The following is a 23,782-nucleotide window of genomic DNA, read 5'->3' as shown; positions in this document are numbered from 1 at the left end:
TCCCACACGGACGGAGACCCGGGTGGGTTTGTGGGTTTTCCCTGAATGAAGCAGCTCCACCGGAGGAAGAGGAGGAGGACTCGTTAGTTTTAAAACGCTAGCGAAGCTGCAGCGTTTTAATTGTAGTTTTTTTTATTATTATTATTGTGGAGTCAGCGCTGTTTGGTTTTTATTTCCTGCTGGACTGATTTAGCTTTTGTTTGGAGGAAAAAGGTTTGGACACTGACGGAGGAATCAGATCTTTAATTACCTCTTCATCAGCAGGTTAATGATAATTCTTCTGCATGGGACTGTGATTGGATTACTCCACCTCAACACAGCGGTTTTTTTTATATATATACATATATTACAATTAATTATTTATTATTTTATTGTTACTCTGCGTTGCGTCCTGCGTCCTCGGGTCTATTGTGTGGATTTGATCTTCCAGTGCCGGACTCTTTCTTAGACTGTCCCGGTCCGGTCCAGTGCTGTCCCGGGTTGAGCAGCACCATGCCAGAGTGTGTGTCGGCGTGTGAGTTCGTGCAGGAGGTTCAGGAGGACTGGAGCTCCCCGACCACCTCCTCATTCACCTCCAAGATGATGAGCTGCAGGAACACCGTCTACCTGCTAGAGGAGGTCAGTGCTGGCTGGTTGTGGTGATAGACTCAGAACACAGTTTATCCAGCTTATCTTCAACAGGACTCGTGTACCTGATGAATGAGACGAACCTACAAATGGTGAAGTCATTATTTAGGCTCGATGCACCAGGCATGGCCGAATGTAACTGCTGTGGGGCCCTGGGAAAATAAGCTGCTGTGGCCCCCATTCGCTCCGAATACCTGCCCCCCTCTATGCTGTTGTCAGTGTTTCTAACCCAGCCTCCTACAGATTACATTAACAGTAGGCCCAGTATTCTGCTACATTAAATGATTGGAGATCTCTTGCACCTGCCAGCATGGAGCAAATTGCTTTATTATTATCATTTTTATTGGGGCATTGAGTCCATGGATGTCACATAAAGGCCAGCTCACCTCTGCAAACCTGACACCACCTGTGTGGATGTGCAGAGGCTTTGATAAACATTAACAAAGACACAAAATGTCACTTCCAATTGAGAGCTGAGGTCGTGACGTCGTGTCCAAGGGAGCCTCTGTTCAGGGTAATCCCTCAGTTAGCATTTCTGTGCACTACTCTTCACTGCTGCTAAAACCATGCACCATGCGGACTAGTCCATCAGACACTGGTTCTTGCATTTTACTGTTCTTTATTTGCTCTTACGCATATGCACAAAAATGTCTTATCTTACAAACTGACATTCAATGCAGCAGTTAATCAGTGATAATTTTCTTGACAGACAACAGAGCAGAGTTTACACAAAGAAACTGCTACACACGAGGACTGAATGATTTGGGGAAAATGTCTGAAATTATTTTGTGACGGATCACGATTTGATTTGCCACAGGATTTTTAGGGTCAAGCATCTGTTTGATTAATTTTCGCTCTTTAATAGATTTAAAACCATCAAATATAAAGATAGGCTAAACATGCATCCTGTTTATCACACATTCTGCACGTTGTATTACGTTAGCATTGCAGAAGGAGTCGTGTGCTAAAGGTTGTCGTCTCTGAAGTCTGATAACTTCCACATTACCGATCTGAACGTCGATGTTGTCTGCTTGGGTCTCAGGTTGTGTACCCGAAAGACCTCTAGTGCAACATGTAGACTGATAATCTTAGAGATAAGATGATTTTAGATGAGAACATGGCATTGAAGTTGGTCTGGAGTCTCTCTGTTGGGAACTGATTACGCTCAGACAAAGATCTGCCAATCAGATTGCTTGGTCGGCTATATGTGGTGATGGACAGACGAGTAACAGCGACGTAGTCATATGTGTCATCTGAGTGCCCTGGAGTTGAATTAGTTTACAACTAAATGCCTCTGATTATCCAATTAATGCTGAAATATGTCTTTTTCCACTATGAAATACATATGAAGTGTTACCAGAATCATATTGTAAGGCTAGAAAACGTGTAGAAAACTACACCAATCACAAGTTTTTGCAATAAAGTATTAAATACTAGATGATACAAACTAAACTGGTAAGGGGAAAAGAGGTTCTTGAGGTTCTTCAGGCAGTCTGAGGCAGAGAAAAACACACTGCACTTCAAAACACTGATTGGTCCATTAAAAACTCACCACTGCTGTCTTCTAATGATTTTCAGTATTAAACATTTCTAGTAAGGGTTAAATTAGGAGCTTTACTTTTTTGTCAAAGTCGCACATGCAGTGTTTTTGTAGGCCATACTAAACCCTGAGACATTTTGACACGTGTGGCTTTGCGTTGCAGAAGGAGTTAGTATTAAAGGAGTGTGGTTCTACCACCTGAGGCTCAGGGGGGAACAAATGTCATCTCCGAAGCCCAATAACTTCCACATTGTTCCTTTGTCTATTTCCAGCTGTTACCTCAGACTCTTCAACTCATTCATGCACTTACTGTATCTCTTCTGTCAAGGCTTGACATTCAGCCTGAAAATGTTTGGGGGATTCTTTAAAGGCTGACGTGTTACTGACAACATCCACAACGACGATGGCGCTAAAAAGACTTTCCTGTCAACACTGAATTAATTTAGTAGAACAAGATGCCGCCAATTCTGTCTTTGTTCCTCTTTTTCAACACTTGTTTCTTATTTCTGTCTCTCCTGGAAACTCTCCACGTCTCCTGATGTTTACCCTGAGTGGGGCAAACATGTGCTGGTTATTAGGAGATCATATTTTCTTATTGAGCAGATATCACATTTTTACACCACCACTCTCAATCTGATTGATAATTCGTAAAAATGAGGCTACTGTGTATTTAGTCACAGAGGTGGATGTTAAACGGATTAAAATGAAATTAATTACGAAAAAGTTCTATATGTTTGAGTTCTGATTGTTAATGTAGAAGCTCTTTTACAACCCACACAAGGTCCATCACAGTATTAGATAATTTTTGCATAAAGTACAGTATATGTTTATATTATACCATATTAACTAACTCCTGCCTGTTTAAACATATATCTCTGCCTGAAGCTGCTGCAGCTTTTAACAGATTAAAGAGAAAGTTGATCAAATGCTTTAATTTTAGCCCCAAATTTTCTTGACTGTCAGAACTGTGGTCAGTAAGACTTTTTTTGTGTCGGGTCAAATTTCTTCTGAATCTGAATCGTATTTATTCCCGAGTATGTTCACACACACAAGGACTTCATAAGAACAACATAAAATATACAAAGAATATATAAACAGCTCTAATAAAAAAAAGTCTATTTAAATAAGGAAGTAACTTTTAAATAGAAAAAGAATTGTGCATTAACAAAGTGCGATCAATCAACCATTCATTTAACCTCTGTGTAGTCGTGAAGTGTCTCTGCTGCTGTGTGACGTCTGTGTGTTTGGACGCTTTGAACCCCCCCTCTGTGTAGTCACTGACCTGAAGACTGGCCTGAAAAACAGACTCAAACTGCCCCCCTGCCCACGCCGTGTACCCCCAACAGAGTCAGCATACGTTACCACGGCAACACATTAATCCTCATTACCGTCCGCTGCTATTGTTATTTAATGGTAATGAGGAGGAGCCTGAGAAGTTATGAATTAATCTGTGGCCTGCGCACTGGTGCTGCATTCAAGTGAGGATGTAAAGTGGTAAATTACAGCTTTTATGAGAAAATGTTTCGTGCATCAGACATCGTTGTTTGTGTTGCTTTGTGACTGAATGCAGTCAGACTGTGTGATCTGTGTTTCTGCCTTCATGATGAAGATTTGTTCAGTTCAAACTTCCTTTATCGATCAGTTGTGGGTAAAAACATAGCAATTAATCAACTGCTGTGTTTGTATCCACAGTGTCGTCAATACGGTTTTAAAAGTCATAATAATAAGTATCTGGATTCATGCATTCGGTCTCATTTCAGGTCTCATTTCATTTGTTGGTAATTTAGTTGTGAGTTGCCAGTTAAGGCCGTGCTATGACCTGGATCAAGGTCTGCAGCATAATGTGGAGACAGAACTGGAGGAATGTGAGTTGTGTGAATATAGTTAAGGCCGTGACAAACCAAGCCAACGGTCGACCTGTAACCACTGTCAGGCTGTCGGGGAGTGTCTGCGGCCCTAGTTTCTGCAGTGTCTGACTCATCGTTGGCTCTAATTGGACTTCTGTTGGCAGTTTTTCATCTCATCTGAATGTTCAAATTCATGAATACATCATCTAGACAAAAAAATAAACTGTAAACAGCTGATCAGCATGATTCAGCAGAGGTCAGCTCTGTACGACAGTTTGTCTCCCTAGCTTCCTAGCCTCCCAGCTAATAGCAGCTCTTCCTGTTTCCTCTTGTGAATGGTGAATACAGACTACTGCCACCTGCTGGTATGAAGAGTTATTTGCTTTTGTGCAGGTGCAGAATGTATGTACCAGCTGGTTGCTGGGCTGTAGTCTTTGTGTTGTGTTCAGAAGCAAATTTCTAATCACAGGCGACATGAGGTAATCTGATTTCGTAGTCCTTTGATGTCGGTTTGATGTGTCTTTTTAACTTTGAGTGATGTGATTAAATTCTCTTCTGTTCAGATCCATGTGAAAAGCTGTAAAGTTGTTTTGCTGTTTGTTTCCCTTTCACTCCATTTTATTATTTTTTTTAGGATGCAAACACAACAATTTATCAATTTACAATTATCTTTTCTGATGGTAAAAAACAACAACAAGGCATACAAGGATTGGAGGAATAACTTTTTCACAACAGACATTCATCATTCGATATAATGTTCATAATATGACACTCCTAATGTTTCTTATATCACTTATTGCTCTTCCTATTACGACAAGTCAGTTGGTCTGCTGTGAAAAAGGTCTATTGCCTTTAATTCATATTATCTAGATGATCTGATTCTCTCAGTTTAAGCAACATTAGCCTCAGTTAGGCCTCAGTTACAACTGGGAGAACTGGATTTGGGTGAAATCTGATAAATTTGATCTGATGTTAAAAAGTCTGGAAGAGCCAGCGAAACGTATTGTGGATGTTTCACATGAGCCAAAGTTTGCTTTAGAGGGAATTAATACTGAAATTGTTTTGATCTAGTTCTATTATTGAAGTCAGGGATTGTGATTTAAGAGACAAAAAAAAAATGTCGACTGTGGTTATACAAAAGAGATTACTTCATTGCCTTTTCTCCCACATGACATGAACTCAGCACACGTCCTGAGACACACAAATGATAAAGACGGAGACAGACAGAAAAATCTCTGAGGAAAGACAAATCTATATCTTCTCATCTTTCCAAACCCTGAGTCAGACTGAAGCTTCAGTTTGAGCTTGAGCTGCTTCCTGTGGAGATTTGGTCTGACGAGTTGATGGTTTACACACACAGGAATGTAGCTGTCTGTTGTCTGAACAAAGCTCGTCCTCCGTGTGTGTGTTGAGTCAGCAGGTGAAATACTGCTACACAAACCATACACACTGCAGACACACAGACTAATCAGCAATGTGTGTGTGTGTTCGTTTAGGCTCTGGACAGTGACAGGTTGGTGCTGCAGAAGATGAAGAAAGCTGCAAAAGCCAAATACACAGCAGGCCAAGGTACACACTTACACACACTTAAATTGATTCATATGCATTTCCTATCCCTGACTTAATTGTAACCTTTACCTTACAACCAGGACTTAAGAGGTTTTAACCTTCAAAAAGTTGTAGTGCCCAAAAACATGACCCCACAAGGACAATGTGCCCCCACAATGATAGTATTCTGCAAGAGTTTGGCCCCTACAACTTAAAAAAAACAAACAACACACAACGCTGCTCCCTGTACTGACACCTTTTCTCTTTCAGACCATGTGTCTTACCTGGAGCAGTACATTAACTCCATGGAGAAGCTGTCAGTCAACTGTCACTCAAACGGGGAGACGGAGGTTGGCTCCGCCTTCTGCCGCCTGGCCGACTTTTCCAAAGAACTCGTCTCTCCCATGAAGAACCTGGTGAGTGACGGCACGACATCACACAGGTCAAAGGTCACGACACCTGTGTCTTGGTCACTTTTTTTTTTTTTTACTGAGAAATCTGATTTACAATCCTGTAACCCTGCTTAAATGATCATACCATTAAAAAAATCCTTTTCCATTAGTGTGTATTCCAACCTCCACTGAGAAACACTATAACTATAAAACATTGGTCATTTAAAACTTCAGGTGGGAAAACGTTTAGTTTAATTTATCAATTTTGAAGTGTATATTAAAAAGTTAATTAAAAAGTTAAGTTAATGGATATACATCTGAGTTTTAAAGCTGAGTTCAAAACTTGAACAGGAAACCTTTTTATTTATGCTTAAACACTCCACTCCATCTCATAATCATATTATTAAAAGAGTTCATCATCCATTCCATACTCCATTGGGAAAACCTTGGATTTAAAGTCATCTGAGTCTTTGTGTCGTGGAAGATACCACACGTCAGACGTTATCCTTTTATTGTACCTTTATTTTTGTTGTTAGTGGAAGATATCTACAATCAGAAGTGCAACATTGTGTTAATAAAGATTGTATTTGTGATATTTGAATACAAGAAATCATCTCTCATCTCTTTTATTATTGCCTATTTTGAGCAATAATGATAATTGTATCATAATATCGGATAATTTTAACTGTGTCCTGTGCTTGTGTTTGTGTGTGTGCAGTTAAAGAGCATGCTCCACAACATCAACTTCTTCTTGGACTCTCTGGTTAAAGGAGACCTGAGGGAGGTGAAGGGGGTGAGGACTTTGTTTTTATTCACTATTGCCTCCACCAGTCATATAAACTGTGATGTGTGAGGTTATTAATCAGGTCAGTCAGGTTCTCAAAACTCTGTTCCTCCGCAGGATCTGAAAAAGCCTTTTGAAAGAACATGGAGGGATTACGAGAGCAGATTGTGAGTATTAATCACACTGAATGATCTGAAAATTGTTTACTTGCACTCTGGGATGTTATATTTTTATATATTATCTCGTCTGTGTCTTTATGCATTTAGATGTCAAATGACAGCTGCTTAAACGCTTTATCTTAGTAAATAAAGTATTTAAATGTGTGTGTGCAGTAAGCAGGTGGAGAAGGAGAAGAGGGAGTTGGCTCGTCAGTATGGGATGGTGAGGACCGAGGTGAGCGGAGGAGAGATCGCAGAGGAGCTTGAGAAGGAGAGACGCTCCTTCCAACTGAGCATGTGCGAGGTCAGTGACTCCACCTCCTCTTGCGCCGTCCTTCCTCCACGTATTCTTCCCTTTCACCTGTGTCTCCTCAGCTTCCCCTCCTCTTCCTCCTCCCCGCAAAAGCCTGCACTGACATAAATGGTCTTTCTTCTCTGTGTGCAAATGAAATCCTCTCTCCCAGTATCTGATCAAGGTCAACGAGATAAAGACGAAGAGAGGAGTCGACCTGCTGCAGAACCTCATCAAACACTACCACAGCCACAACAAGTAGGAACTAACAAGCACACACAGGGGCAAAGCTGCATAGACTGAACTGACTGTATTTATCGGTGCATGGCTGTATTTACCATGTGTGTTTTATGTGTGTGTTTGTGTGTAGTTTCCTGCAGGAGTGTGTCTCCACCACTCAGAGGCTGACACAATACATGGAGGAGTTGAATGGAGTCTTGACCACAGTAAGACAAGATCAATCTGCAGAATTTGACAGAGGTAGAATAGTTACAAATAAATTATAACAAAGTCTGAAGTGCTGAAGAGTGTTAAGAGTGACCAACACTCAGCGGGAGGAGTTATAAAGTCTGAAGAAATGACCTCCTGTGATGTTCTGTGGTGCATTTCAGTAGGATGAGTCTGTTAAAGGTACTCCTTAGACTGGCCAGTGTGTTGTGGAGTGAGTGAGATGAGTTGTCCAGGATGGTCTTCACTCTTGTCAAACATCCTCCTCCCTGACACTGTGTTCAAAGAGTCCATCTCCAACCCTACAACATCGCTGGCTTGCGGATCAGTTTGTTGAGTCTGTTAGCGTCCGCCACTCTCAGCCTGCAATTTGAACAAATTAGCTCCTAATAACCATGTAAACACTTGACTGGATGGTTTCTCTCTGGTTGGAATGAATCTTTTATTTCTGAGAATGTTTGCTCCACGTGGGGTAGACATCAGGTGATGATTTTCCAGGAGGGAAAGAAACATGGAGGTAGAAAAACAACCAGCTATTGAAACAAGTATTTGACAAGAATCCATGAAAAGAATCACATTAGAGTAGATCAGCCCCAAGTCTCTACACATGTTGCCTTAATTTCAAAATACAGTAAGAGCACGCTGCTATTAATTTAAAGATGAAGTAAAATGATTACAGCGTTCAGGCGAGTTGTTTGTGTGTCTGCAGGTGAAGCAGCGTCAGGAGGAGGAGAAGAGGCAGCTGTGTGCCCTCAGAGATCAGCTGAGACCGGTCGTCCACACAGAGCAGGTCAGAGACACAAGCCCTGACACCGCCCAGCATTACATTACTGTTCCACGGTTAATGAATGTGTTTGTTTGTGTGTAGGACTCTGTACCTAAGCAGGTGTACAGTATGCATCAGCTGCTGGGAGACAAACAGTACGGGACAGAGAGAACAGGATTCCTCTACAAGAAGAGTGACGGGTAAGCACAAACTAAACTAAACTACATGACTTGTTTGAGTTTACTCCGATACTCTACTCACTGTGTAAAGGTACTTGAGTATTTCCAGTTTGTCAGCTTTACAGCTTTTTGTCACACACCTGCAGTTTTTGACAGCTTTAGTTGCAATTGTCTCTATAGATGAAGTTTTAAATACAAACATAATGATGAGATGATAAAGGCGCACTATTATAGATTATTACCTTACCAAAAGAACATAAAATTGCCGAATATATCTCCACCATGACTTTCTGCAGCAGTGAAATGCATAAATTCATCAGCAGTAATATCCCTTTTGATGGATAACTTATCCTCGTTGTATATTATTTTTAAAAACATCCCGTTAGTACCATCTGAATCTGAATACTCCTTGCACCACTTATCAACAGTGCAAGGTTTCTTGCACTGGTTTCTTTCGCATCACCTTCTTTTGATGATTCGTCTTTGTTTAGCTCTCAGCAAGAATATCTGTTAGATCATTTGTTTCTTGCAGACAAAGTTTAAATTTAAATTGTACTTGTGTGAGCTATGAAGCTTATTGGTTTTGGAACAAGGAGAGGATATTTGTTCCTCGAGTTTGTCCTCAAGGCTGTGCTTCTCTCCTGGTTTGGTGCAGTGTTGCTAGTTCTTACTGTGTGTTGATGAAAAGGAGGTCAGTGTCGCCAGATCGGGCAGTTTACGGCCAGTTGAGCAGTTTTGAATTTTATTATCCAGATAAAAATAGAGTTGGGCAGGTGAACAAGAAGTTTGGGGTGGTTTAGTATCTTTTTGGCTTTTTTTTCAAATTACCTTTTAATGCTCATTTGACACAAAACCAAAGTGCTTTTACTTTTCCCAAGACAGTGTTTGAATGTAACTGTAACGTATGTGTATGACTTTATTTTGTCTAGATGTGAGGAGGTTTTGCAGACGCAGTTTGTTGTTCAACTACATTCTTTTTTTTCTTTTTTTTACAATAGGCTACACTAGTGTAAGCAATCTGGGTGCTTAAGGTACTCAACAAAATATCAATCTTATATTTTGAGCAGTTTTGTGTGTGTTTTGGCTGGAAACCCTCAGCTATATCTGACAGCACTGGAGGATGTGCTCCCTTAAAGTCTAAACTCAGGGAACAGAAAACTTCTGTTGACAGACTGTAAGAACACTGACTGAAGCTAACCTCCAAGATGTGCCAAACTGTCGTCTTCTGTAGTTCGAAGCTGAAATTTGTCCTCACAAAGATAGATATATAAGTCTGCACACACTAAAACACTCATCAATAACAGTCAGTGTAGTGTAACTAAAACTGTGTCTGTTTGTTTTTCAGGTTGAGGAAAATGTGGCAGAAGAGGAAATGTTCTGTCCATAACTGTTATCTGACCATCGCACACGCTACTGTGAGTGTGTTTGTGTGTGTGTGTGTGCGAGTAGCCGACCTCTAACCCTTAACATCAAAGTAGTAGTCCTTTAGATTTTCATAAAATCCACAACTCCAACTACATTCAAGATGCATGAAGAGAGGAAAAGGTCTAGAGAGTTTTTTTTAAAAAAATCCAGAAACACTCTAAAATGTTGTGACCGTAATGTTTTAAATTAGGTTTAATCTGTAATCTACATTGGGGACAAAAAGAAGTGTGCATCCATGGAGATTTTATGGATGAGACCTTTATTAAAAAATGTTCCTCATTAGTTTGAAATAGTTTTAGCATCTTATGAAGTGCTGTTAATCACAAGTGTCTTATAAGAACTCACAAAGCACCACTAATTGAAAAATGTTCAATAATGTCTCAGGTGTATAAACATTTTAGAAACGAAAACTTACTTGGCCTTAATCACATCTGCACTTAATAAAAATACAGACAAAGAGACAAAACATGTTTTTCTTTAATTTTCTTGTGATCTCTGGTTTATACTTTGGTTTGTACTCTTAAGCTACAAGGTGATGTGCATATAAAGACTTGATTAATTCTCTCTCTCAGCCTAATAAACCTCCAACCAGACTCAACCTGCTCACCTGTCAGGTCAAACCCAGCGTGGAGGACAAGAAATGCTTCGACCTCATCTCTCGTAATACACACACACACACACACACACACACACACACTCTCAAACTGATAACAAAATGGAAGCTAAACACTTTATACAATACGAATCAGCATAAATAAAATGTGTAAAAGAAATGTGAGTGCATTTTATTGCTATTCTAGATTAAAGTGACATATTTAAACTACAGTTACATTTAATAGAGCTTAATATGAAAACAGTTGATTCAAATAATGTATAACAGACACTTTCCCTTCCAGATAACCGGACTTATCACTTCCTGGCTGAGGACGAAGCTGAGTGTGTGGCGTGAGTCATAAATAAACTTTAACCGGACTGTTTGTTAAAGGGTCGCCCCACCATTTGCACATCTGAATCTGTTTGCGGCTCTTTGAGAGTGCTTGTGCATAATTAATAAAGTTTTACGAAGCATATTTTGTTTCTAGAGGTAACGATAATATGCGATAATATGAATGTCCTCAGCTGATGTCCTTTGAGTCTGTGTTGGTCTGATCTGGGGACTACAATATGTGTAGTGATTTTACTAATAGGATATAGGATATAGGATAACTCCTGAAAATGAGCTCTCAGTGGTTGTGTTGCATTGTGGTAAATGTAGGGACCTAGTTTTGATAAAGAAGAGGAAGATGGCTCCCGTTCTGCAATGCTAAATTAACAGAGTGTTATTTTTATATAGTCTGACATATGTATTGTGTTGTATATTGAAGTTATCATAAAATGAAAATGATGCATTAAAATGTGTTGTGTGTGTCCAGCTGGATCTCTGTGCTCAGTAACAGTAAACAGGAAGCTCTGAGCATGGCTTTGGATGGAGGACAGAGAGGAGGAGGTGGAGCTGAGAGCAGTGTGGAGGATCTGACCCGGGCCATCACTGATGACATCCGGCGGATGCCGGGAAACAACAACTGCTGTGACTGTGGAGCCCCAGGTAATGTCTATGAACACTAATACCATGTATATGATCCACTGTCTCTAATATACTGTGTATATCAAAGTGGTCAAAGGTCACAGTTTGTTTCTTGGAAAGCTTTTAATGTGCAGGAAATGTTCAGGTGAACTCTCTCTCTCTGTAGATCCTGGTTGGCTCTCAACAAACCTTGGTATCCTGACCTGTATCGAGTGTTCAGGGATCCACAGGGAGATGGGGGTCCACGTCTCCAGGATCCAGTCTCTGAGCCTCGACAGTCTGGGGACCTCAGACTTGCTGGTAGGATGGATTGCTTGCAAACCAATCCATCAAACAATCTATAAAATAGTCACCTGGTGGAATTATGTGTTTACAGAGATGTTGTCTATCACTGAAGAGAACAGTTACATCACCAGAAAGTTTAGGTTTACAAAGTTTAAGCTCCTCTATTCCATCAGTTAAGAGTTAGCACCTAGGTTCAGCTAACCTTGAATTAAGTGTCTAGGTCCAGTTAGCTCAGAGTTAGCTTCCAAGTCTTATTAGCTTATAGTTAGCATCAAGTCAGAGTTTGCATCAAGTTTCAACTAGCCTGCAGAGTTAATTTCCTAGAAAGTTAGCTTCCTGGTTTGGTTAACTTAAATTCAACTTATAGGTCCAGCTTAGAGTTAGCATGTAGGTTCAGCTAGCCTAGAGTTAAGTGTTTACTTCGAGTTATGCTCTAGGTCCAGTTAGCTTAGATGTAGCTTGTAGGTCCAGTTAACCGAGAGTTTGCATCAAATTTCAGCTAGCCACCAGAGTTAACTTCCTAGAGACCTTTGACCTTTCATCAAGGTTGAGTTAGCCTCTATACAGCCAGCTATAGGTCCAGTTAACTTAGAGTTGGGCTCTATGTCAAGTCTGCTTAGAGTTAACTTGTGATATCAGAGAACATTGAGTTAGCTAGTGCAAATAGTTCAGAGTTAGTTTCACAACTTTTTCACATGGCCATAATTTTGTTTCATATTTTGATTTTATAAAATGAAATCAATTCTTTATCCCTCAGTTGGCCAGGAATGTTGGCAACTCCGGTTTCAATGAAATACTGGAGGCGAACCTGCTAAGTCCGTCACTAAAGCCCTCCCAACACAGCCACATGTAAGACTCACGCTCACACCCAGTCTATTTTTATAGTATAAAATGTTTAAGCGTTAACCAATGCAATACTGTACACTGATGGCGTGCAGGGTGGAGCGTAAAGACTTCATCATGTCAAAGTATCAGGATGTTCATTTTGTGAGGCGGGGCCACAACTCTTCTGCAACGCTGCGAAGCAGTCTGCAGGAGGCGACCAAGAGCTGCGACATCTACAGTCTGATCCAGCTGTACGCTCAGAGGACAGAACTGAGTCAGCCACTACACTCACACATACAGGTATACAAACAAGATACACACACGTACAGGTGTACACACAGTGGTATATGCATACAGGTATACTCATACAGGTATACACATAAAGTGTGCATACACCTCAATGGTATACACGGATATACACACAGTTTTACACATAAGATATACACACATAGAGTTACTTGGTTTACATAAAGTACACATAAAGGTGTGCAAACGGGTACAAGCTCATACTCCCATATAGGTATATAAACACAAGTACTACATACAAGTACTCATTCAGATAAACACAGGTGCATACATACAGTCACATGTGTACATAACAGTTATATGTACACAGGTACTTACACATATACAGATATACAATTAAGTACACATATCTACAGCCACATACTGGTGTATGCACAGGTGCACACATAAAGTGTACTACATGTATACTCACATACAGGTACTTATACACTATATAGATACACACAATATAAACCAATAAAGCCAATAAATATACACACTGACTATGTTTCCATGCCAACAGGAGAAAGGGGAGACAGCGCTCCATTTAGCCGTCCTGTTGGCCGACAGGACGTCTCTGCACATTTTGGACTTCCTGGCTCAGAACTGGTCAGTCTGCTGTGGTGATGTTATTGAGTTGTGACTTCATGTCTACACCTGTGCATTTACCACACGTCTGTTTTTATTGTATTTTTAGTTCCAATGTGGATGCGCAAACATCAGCAGGGAACACGGCGCTGCATTACAGCTGTCTGCACAACAAGAGTGACTGTGTGAAACTGCTGCTGAGGGCCCGAGCCAACACACACATTAGTAAGACACGGGCACACAAATGTTTGTACCCTCACTGATAGCAGCTTCAGGAGAAATGCTTGCAAAGTGAAGTAATGACATTAAGTTAACATCAGCAATTTTGCAAATAACGGGCAAAAAACACTTCTAGAGAGAAAGTTCATGTGGACGGCAGAAGACGTCTTTATGGTTTTAATATCGTAACTGTTTTGTGTGTTTCAGAGAACGAGTTGGGTGAAACTGCCCTGGACATGAGCCGCAGGTTGAAGCACAGCCACTGTGAGGAGCTGGTGAGGCCATCCCTCTGATTATAAATCTACTTTTTATGTAACACTTTATGTCCCCTCTCATACATGTAGAGGACTGACAAAATGTTCAAATGTAAAAAGAAAAATAATTTCAACTGTGCGTCTGCAGCTGCAGCAGGCCCAGTCAAACCAGTTTGACCATCACGTCCACGTTGAGTACGAGTGGAGGCTTCGTCATGACGATATGTACGACAGCGATGACGACTTTGATGACAAGGTAACCATGGCGACTCACAGTCTGCTGATGTGAAGTGCTTCTTTGTTGAAGAACAAAACCACCAAGGTCGACTGTCACACCACATCTCTGTTCTAATATTAAATATTGTCTCGTTTTGAGTGAAGGTTATTATTCAATCTGTTTCCAGTGTGTTTGGTTGGGGTCAAGTCCAGAGGAATTATTGGCTGAATGTACAGATAGTTTCGTTTTGTGACTTTTCTAACTCGTAACTAACGTCACCTGTCTCTTCTGCGTTGTTTCAGAATGGTCCAGTGAAGAAGGAGCGCTCATCTTCCTCCTCCTCCTCCTCCTTCACCCCTTCCTTCTCCTTCTCCTCCCGTCCCTTCAGCTTCAGTCAGTCCATCCCCACCTCAAACAACATGTCCTCCTCCGGAGCACCGGGAGGAGGCGGTGGAGGTCTTCTGAGTGTGGGCAGGAGGCTGGCCATGGCCATGGAGCTCCACAGCCGCCCCTCTGGCTCCGTCCCCAGCCCTCCTCCTCCTCCTCCATCCTCCCCTGCACCCCCGCTGCCGCCCAGGGTCAAAGGTGAGCTCGGGTTGTTGTGTGTTTTCATTTTTTACAACTGGCTGGACACCTTTCTTTTCTTTCACCTGCTGCCTGAAAACTACACAACATTATTTTGCTCTCCAAAAAAAAAAAAACAAGCTGAAACAAAATTCAGAAATTAAATGCTTCTATTCACATAATGGCATGAAGAACATATACACCTAACTCGCTCTCTGTGTTCTCTCTCAAAGTCCCTCTTGGTAAATTCAATATAATTTTAATTTCCATGACATTATTAAACTCGTTAAAATCAGTCTCGGTTGTAGTTTGGAAATAGCTTTTATCCGAAAGCGTTGCATTCAGCTCTCACCAACACTGTTCAGTCTCTCCAAAGCCACTAATGGGAATAAAAGCATAACCTGAAAATCATCATATAATAACATCTTTAACCTCTGATTAAATGTCTGTACCACTCGTCAACAGACAACGATTTGATGAGATTTTAATGAAATGAACAGTTTCAGTGACACTGAAAAAACAGCAAAGATGAACTGTTTGAAAAGGGAAATTGAGCACAGCACAGAGGTGAGAGTGATATTATAATTAATACATTACTGCTGTGGAAATGGAAGTCAAGCTGAGTTCAACAAGACAAAAAGTGAAGTGTTGAATTTGTTCCAGCGGGACAACAGGGAAGCTCTTTAGTAAAATATTCTAAAATTCATTCTTCCCTTTGTGTATGCTCCTGTTTGGCCTCCAGCTCCCACTGTTCCTCCTCCCCCTCCTCCTTCTGGAGGGGATGGAGTGGGTGAGGAAGAGGAGGACGAAGGGGAGGTCTTCTTCTCTTTGACAGGAAATAGAAAGACGACTCCCCCTCCCATCGCTGTCCGACACAAGAGGAGCTGCTCCGAGTCCAGCAAGCATGGTAACATCAGAGAGACACACTGCAATTAATGTGTCACCACGGTACTGTGTTATTAGCTCTGTGTGTGTGCGTGTGTGTGTGTGTGCGTGTGTGTGTAGATTACGGGTTGCCAACCAGTCCCAGGATCTACAGCGGCCCAGACTCCTCCTTCAAGAAGTGTGTGTGAGTATCTGAGTGACAGTCGATCTGAATTGGAACACAAACTCACAACATCGCTGCAATAAAACACGTCCCCTCACACGGTGCAGACTGAATGTTGAGATCTGCCCATGATCCTATCACTGATTCACCACTTTTCCATCCATGGATCACTTTTGATAAAAACAGAGCACAGCGGACTAGCAACACCCACACAAGAGACTCAGTCCTCTAGCCATCACAGTCTGGTCCTTGTCAAAGTCAAATCCTTTCATTTGCCCATTTTCACTTCTTCCAACACATCAATCTTGAGGACAAAATGTACACTTGCTGCCCAGTATAGCCCCCACCCTCTTTAATATTTACTCTATCCATACTGACATGAATATCTGGTGCAATGAAGTAGAAACACTTATCACATCTTTCAGAGAGGAGCCTCTTAAGGGCCGATATGATCAAGAGGAGCAGCTTTAAATGTCCATTTAATTAGTGCTTTAAGACAAATATGACAAATGTCTAACCTGTCCTTTAAATCAGACACAGATGAAGAGACGTCAGCTGATTTCAAACTGTTGGTGAAACTGATCGTAAATAGATAATTTTATTGTCAAAAGAAAATATTACAAAAGATATTGTAAAACCTTCTGGATTTGACAGGAACCTCTGTTGGCCTTTACACACACACATGTTGTCGCTTAATCTTTAGTTAAACCCATGAAACGTTAGTTTAAACATAAGGGAAATAAATAAATACATTTTAAGGAGATTCTAAAATGACAAAAGCAGGCAGCAGATGAGTTGAATATTTATTTTCATCAAATGAAAAGATGCAGCTGAACACATCCTAATGTGGATACTACACTGACCTCTAGTGGACAGAAACTGAACTGTAGATTATAGAACTGATTCCTTCTCCTTCCTCTATGTTTGTCTTTGTCTCTCCAGTCCTTCTTCTCCCCTCAGCTCGCTGACTGAACGACCAGACAGAGGTACTTCCTGTCCTCTCAGATCCACATCTGTTTTATCTGCCTGCAGTCTGTGGATACAATCACATCCAGCTGTGATAAATGTTCACTGACGGTTTGAGTGCACAGTCTTTAACCAGGGAGCAGTGTAGGACACACAGTCTGGTTATGAATTTTAGTTTTTTAATCCAGTATTTTAAACAGATTTGTTTGGTTCAAGCTTTATTTTATGTACAAGTACACGTCAAGGAGTTTTTGGACTGTTGGCCAGACAAAAAATATTAAGATTAATAAGGTAATCTGTATATTTATTGATAACGGAAATCATTTAATTGCATTTCCATCTGCCTATAAGGCATTATATCCTTTTGTTCAAGTTTTAAGATGAAAAACATTTGGAGACACCTAATCAGTCAAGAGGTCTTGCTTATTTTTATTAGTTACGCAACTGTGTAGCAAACAAAGCAAACTGTGTTTCAGATTTCCGAAGCTTTAAAGCAGCTACTGTTTCCACATGTGTTATTTACTGCTCCGCGTTCCCAAAAAATAGTAAAAACATTTTCCAAGAGAGTATTTCCAAGATGGCTGAGCAGATGTGACCCAAACCTTAGACTGGAGCTGTAGAAATAAAAGGTTTCAAAGTATTAGACTTCGATAAGAGATAAGATAAGATACTTTATTGATCCCCGAGGGAAAATGTACAGCGGCAGGGCTAGCTGCAAAAAGTAACTGTTAGATAAAAAGTAGAAATAAAATAAAATAAATATAATATGAAACAGAATATTTTAAGGGTACAAAAATAAAAGGGATAATCTGTTAAAATAATTCTTTACTTAAAAATGTTAAATTCAGTTAAATGTTACACGCTGGATTTATTGCATTTCTTAGACATTTCTGTACTTTTATTGTGTAAATCAAATTCATTCATTAATTTTTCAGTCGTATAATTCTGTATATTTTTCTCTCCATTGCTAAAATAGGGTCTTTAATAGGATTATTTGTAAATATATTTATTATTTTTAGGCTAGGTTTTTTTTGTTAGAACTTCTACTACTGTTTGATTTAAACAATAGAACAAAACTGTAAAATATATTTTTATATGTTATTATTCATTTTAGCTACAGATAACATTTCATATTATCTTTCTTGTAGGTTTTCGGAGGGCGGAAAGTGACGGTAGCTCCTCCCACTTCATGTATCCTGCCAGTAAAGCTCCGCCCAACGGGTCCCCCACCAATCCACGCTCTCAGAGCTTTGAATATGAGAGCAGAGGCCCCGCCCCTCAGCCGCTCCCTCGTAGATCGTTGGTGAGATTTAAAAAAAAAAAAAATTTAAAATGTCTTTTTGTTTTCATGTGTTAGACCCGAGCTTCTGATACCTGACACATCTTCTCCACATATCAACCTCCCTTTGGTGGGTTATCAGGACCAGGCAATTATTTATTATAAAAAAGAATTAAGTTGTGTTTTCAGGTAATCAGTTGCTGGAATAGTAGTAAAGTCTGGTGTAAAATGGCAAAGGAACTGAACCGATGTAGGAAAAAAAAGAGCCACAGGGTGTGCATTATTACATCGAATTGATCAAATTAATTATTTTTTCTAAATGTCGTCTCCTTAAAAAATTTCAAATTATGTGCATTTATTTATAGTTCGACAGCCCAGCTGCAAAAGACAGATTTTTGACAGCAGAAAGCATGTAGTGAGAGCACCTGGTGAAAAAAGTACTGAGGAGAAAATAAAAATTACATAAACTTTTTATTCTAGAAAAAAAGATACAAACATGTAAGTGGAAACATAAAAAGCTAAAAATCTAAATTAGAAATTAAAACTGAGATACAAAGTAAAAGGTAAGTGCAAAAACTATATGAGAAACTCAAATAAAAAAAGTAATGTTATAAATGTGTTTAAATATTATTGTGTGTCAGTGCAAAATAATTAACCAGTAGTATAATAAAATATATATCGTTTTATATGGAAGTGAACTACACTATGATATAATAACTATAAATATAAGAAATACACAAACATGATTTCACTTTATTCTGTGTCTATATATTTATCTAATTTTGCCTCATATCTCTTTTATCTTTTTCATCTTTTTTTATTCTACTTTATTTTATTTATTGTATTTTGCTTTTGTGAAGTCGAGTGGGCCCCATGCTCCAAGTATTTCAGTACTGGTAATGATGCTGCATTGTTACGGAGTATTTCACAATAAAGAATCTTGAATCTTGAATAGAAAGGTTGGTGAAGGTTCTCTGTAAATATGAACATTTTCCACATTATCTGTTTCTGTCCGTCAGCCACGGGGGACGGCCAGCCGGCGGGTTCAGGCTCTGTACGATTGCCAGGCTGACCACCATGACGAGCTGAGCTTCTCAGAGGGTCAGGTCCTGGTGGTCCTGGGACAGGAGGACAGTGATTGGTGGGTAGGTATCACCATCCTGCGCTTTGATTGGTGTTCTCAACGGAGAAGATATTGACTGCACTAGAGCTGTGACATTTATTTAATCACAATTATTTTAATAACTTAATTACTAAGTAATTAAATGTATTAAAGAAGCGGATTTACTAAGTTACTGTGATTTTATATAAACATCTGTGTGTGTGTGTGTGTGTGTGTGTGGGTGTGTGTGCAGCACGGTTACATCGAGGATGAACCGGACCAGAGAGGTTTGTTTCCGTCCTCCTTCGTCCAGCTGCTCTCAGACTGACGCTGAACCTGGACCAGAGCGGGAACCAGGACCAGGGGTCAGGACATCAGCCACATCCAGATCACATCAGAACCTGGAGAACCAGAACCTGGAACGCAGGGGAACCAAGCCTACTCTGCTACACGCCTCCCAGACCAGAATGAGGCGGAGCACGTCCGGCCTCCTGCGAGTTCTCATGATTGTCACAGCAACCGGTGTTCCTCATGCCTTGTTACCATGGAAACATTACAGGATGACCTTTCAGTAAATGGACCGTTTTATTTTTATGTGCGTCAGGTCGGGATAACGTTGCCTCACACTGACTGCCAAGAGTCGACTCAAGGCTTACCAACACTTTTATTAATTTATTTAAAATGAAAAATAATATTTTATTAAGCACACAGAACAACAGCAGGTCTTGGCTTTTATTTTGAAGTTAATCTGAACTGCAGTTTTCCGGTTTATTTATTAATTTAATTTATTTAATGTTATTGATTCTGTGGCGAAACCACGTGAGCCACTGATGCAGCATTTCAGGGTTTTCTTGTAGTGCAATGGACCAGGGTTTCATAAAAGCACAAAGGATTCTGGGATACCGCAGACCAGACCAACGCTCTAGATGAAGGTAAAGATCAGTGTGTGAAGACAGAAAACTGGACTTCAGATGTTTACAGGACTATAATTGTGGACTTCTTGAAATGAGACACGTGATGTTTCCTGCTGCCTTCGATGTCCCAAGAGATCACGACACCTCAGTGAGTACTGCAGGGTTTTGCTGCCACTATTACAATCATGAGTCTACTCTGTACTTCTTTTCACACCATAACAAGATATTTTTATAAGTTTTAACAAGAAACGTGTGCTGGAAAATTGAACTCAAGTAAAAGTACTTAAAAGAAATGTCACATTATTTATTTATTTTGTTATTATTTCAGCAAACGTAGTCCGTTGTAATCTGTGTAAAAGTTACTGCTTTGTATGTTTTTAAAAAGCTGGTGGCAGGTGATAGATATTAAATTAAACAGTGAAGATGTACTTATTGGCTGATCAGATCCAGTGCACGAGAAGAGAAACGGATGTCAAGAAAGGGAACAAAATTTGGCCTGTAGGATGAATTTGCAAGGTGCAAAAATTACATGGAAGACTTCAACTAGAATTTTTCAATGAAAGTAACTGCTAATCCTAATTTGTCCACGAGGGGTCGCACTGTTTTAGCCACAGTTGCAGACATAACAACACCCAGAGCCTGAACTAAACAGGAGATGGCCACAATGTGCGGAAATATATATATATATTTTGTTGTTGTTTCCCCTTAAACAATGACTACAGACTACTGCCACCTGCTGACATGAAGAGTTATTTCCTCTGGTGCAGAACACTTGTTCCAGCTGCTTTGTTGGCTGTAGTCTTTGTGGTGTGTTCAAGTGCAACTTTTTGGTCCAGACACTAGCAACCTCACAGTTAGCTGCCCAGTAGTTCTTTGATGTCAGTTTGATAAATCCGTAACTTAATGTCCAAACCACAATAAATTTGTTCTCTGTAAACGCCTGCATCCTAATTATAAATTAATAATTACCAAACAGCTTCAGTTTAGTAGAGTTAAATACAAATGACCAACAGAAAGCCGCTGTGGCCTCTACGTCCAAGTTTCCACAGATTAATTTGGACTCTACAGTCCCAACAGTGAATGTCAAACAAACATTAGAACAACTGTTCTTACCTGAATGAAGGTAGACGTTATTAAGTAGAAGCAGAAGTGGGAAGAGCCACCATGAGCAGTTTAGAGTTTAACATTTAGTCAGACTCAGCTGCTTTATCTGGGACACTTTGTGTGCTGATGTGTTAACTAGTGATTGTTTTTGCAGTAGATGTATGCGAAGGTATCAATGATCTTAAACAAAGCTCTCAAATCAAAATAAATGCTTAATTTTATTGCATTGTTTTTTGGGTTTTTTTGTATCGTTCACAAGCTTCTAGTCCTTCAAAACTTCCTTCTCGCCAACAGTCAGTAAATGCATCTTTTAGAGAAAATCAGCCGATTGCAGAGAAGCACCACGCCGACATTAAGGCATGAAAACACAACCATAGCAGCAGTTTATAAGTAACCTGATTAATGCTGGTACACTGACTTGTTTGTTTCTTGAGAAAAAAATTGGTATAAACTTGAAAAATATCTTGTTACAATGAGCTGATGTATTTTTATTTATTTATGTTTTTGTCACGACAGCAGAAATTCACTGCCGCAAGTAGGACCGTTTTGTCATCTGGGTTTGACTGTTTCATCTTCTCCCTTTTGTTACAAAACAAACAAATACAAAACTCTTGAAGTCAGTTTCAGATTTTTTATTTCATTCAAAGTGACAGCAGTGGGTTTATGTCGATTTCAGTTGAATGTTACAGTCTGTCTGTCTGTCTGTCTGTCTGAAAGATGATCAACAGGTTAAATGAGACTGACACCGTGACTCCTTATTTATTTGATTGGAGTCACAGTTTAAAACACGATGAGCTGAATTAAAGCTGTGGTTACTGAACATACATCACACTCACATCTGGTTTGTCCAGCGGCTCTCGCTCTGCTCCAGCCTAGGAACCAGACAAATCTGAGAGGAGATGTTGTTTCATTTGCTCTGATATGAAGCAATCACACAGGAACGATGCTCTTGTTCAACGTTATCATTTTGCCGCCATCTTACACAGAAGATACATGAAAAAGATTTATTTTTAACATGGGCTTTTGTATATTAGCTAGGACTATTTTTCAGAGGTACTTAAGCAGACGACTCACTAAATATATGTTGTATTAATGTGATATTACATTTAAATATGTTTAAATGCTAAGTTTGTCATTGGCCTACAGTCTTTGTCTTTATTTAACTTCAGCCTGTACAACCGTACAACATATTATATTGCTTTTATTATTTTTTTATTTAATCTCAGTTTAGCTTTTAAATTTGTGTAGTTGTGTAGTATTTGAATCTATGAATATATCCTGAGCTTAGTTAATATATATATTAAAAAATCAGCTTTTAGTTATTATTTTGCACACTAATAAATTATTTTTTGTATGCTCAATACATTTGAATATATTTTCAGAGGATTTGGACTGTCTTATTACATCTAGTGTAAAAATCTGATAAAATGTGTTGGACACTATTTAAGTTCTGTCAAAACTGTGGATATTCAGCCTCGAGGTTTCTTTACACATCATTTTCAACCATTGCCGAGCGTAGTCATCCCTGAGTAAGATGGCGGCCACTTCTTCTCGTTTTTTGCATCTATTTCCACCTGGTCTTATCTTTTTCGGGCCAGTCGCAACTGTTAAGCTGATACGGGGTGCAGCTGGGGTGTACAAAGGAGCGGCGTTGAGGCACTTTCATAAACAACCAAATGATTAAACTTTAAAGTTCCTGATAGACATTAGAGTCCATGCTATACTCTGTGTCAAACTACGTCACATTGAAGATGCAGGAGTTTAACCTCATTTTAGAACAAGCTTTCTACTTCCTAGCTTTCTACTGCACTACTTCACTGTGCAGATATTCTAGTTGAACATGGGAGGTGTTGGACCTCCCATGGGACCTCCCCAAGATCTTGATAACAGTCTGACAGAAGCTTCTTCATTTGCTTATTCCACCTCCCATTTTCTAGAAAGTGGTAATTTCTTTTGTTCGTGTTTCAGAAGTTTGTGGATTTAACTTTTGATTTTTGACGTTTCTTGTAAAATATCTTCGAGTTAAGACTAAAAAAAGGTGCATTTTCAAATTTCTATTGCAAAAGTGGCAACACTCATTCAGATATGTATGCTACACCGTCCCAGTTTCGCTCGGCACACTTCAATGTTTACATTTTTCCATAGCTCAGTGCTACATTACCCTTCACTCGTCTGATTGGTTCTAGTTCTACCCAGATGCATCCTGAGGCATTTTGGTGTGCGCCCATTGATGAGTCAAAAATAAACAGAGGTGCCAGACTAATTGCATTTGTCTGGTACTTACTAGGCTAGCTGTGATTTAAATCTACAAATTATACTTGTACAATTATTATTATTATACAAAGAAATAGCTGATTGGTTGGATAAAGCAGGGAGCTGCAGGGAAGGACTTGGGATTTAAAGTCACAACAAACACATTTGTAAAGTGGCAACAATCTGTATACAACAACTTGGCGGGCGAGTCCTAAAACCTTGCATCCAGATGTGAAATCCAGCTCAGGACTCAGGTTTATGGCACGTTCAAACGCTCACTGTGAACATGTGAACTGGATAATTCCCTAGT

The 23,782-nt window shown here is 39.8% G+C and overlaps 1 protein-coding gene across 1 annotated transcript; it reads left to right on the top strand.

The window, feature by feature from the left end:
* Positions 1–399: 399 nt before the first annotated feature.
* Positions 400–21,851, top strand: unm_sa1614 (un-named sa1614). The gene is made up of 28 exons (XM_084543762.1): positions 400–618; positions 5,511–5,583; positions 5,833–5,978; positions 6,673–6,747; positions 6,856–6,905; positions 7,071–7,200; positions 7,361–7,446; positions 7,559–7,634; positions 8,345–8,425; positions 8,504–8,601; positions 9,926–9,995; positions 10,578–10,665; positions 10,902–10,950; positions 11,418–11,590; positions 11,736–11,869; positions 12,612–12,703; positions 12,793–12,979; positions 13,488–13,573; positions 13,662–13,777; positions 13,979–14,046; positions 14,174–14,281; positions 14,545–14,827; positions 15,549–15,713; positions 15,812–15,875; positions 16,797–16,840; positions 17,969–18,123; positions 19,119–19,244; positions 19,455–21,851. The coding sequence occupies exons 1-28, from the start codon at positions 493–495 to the stop codon at positions 19,527–19,529; spliced, it is 3,024 nt and encodes a 1,007-aa protein (XP_084399888.1). The 5' UTR covers positions 400–492; the 3' UTR covers positions 19,530–21,851.
* Positions 21,852–23,782: the final 1,931 nt, after the last annotated feature.

The sequence above is a fragment of the Chelon labrosus genome (genome assembly GCF_963514085.1).
Source record: "Chelon labrosus genome assembly, chromosome: 4".
Taxonomy (NCBI): domain Eukaryota; kingdom Metazoa; phylum Chordata; class Actinopteri; order Mugiliformes; family Mugilidae; genus Chelon; species Chelon labrosus.
This window is presented reverse-complemented; position numbering and strand designations above follow the sequence as displayed.

What these genes read in the sequence shown, in the direction of transcription:
- unm_sa1614 (XM_084543762.1), top strand. Translation starts at nt 493, where the DNA reads ATGCCAGAGTGTGTGTCGGCGTGTGAGTTCGTGCAGGAGGTTCAGGAG. An exon ending in TCCAACTGAGCATGTGCGAG is followed by an intron (nt 7,201 to 7,360) that starts GTCAGTGACTCC and finishes CCTCTCTCCCAG; the next exon opens with TATCTGATCAAGGTCAACGA. An exon ending in CGGTCGTCCACACAGAGCAG is followed by an intron (nt 8,426 to 8,503) that starts GTCAGAGACACA and finishes GTTTGTGTGTAG; the next exon opens with GACTCTGTACCTAAGCAGGT.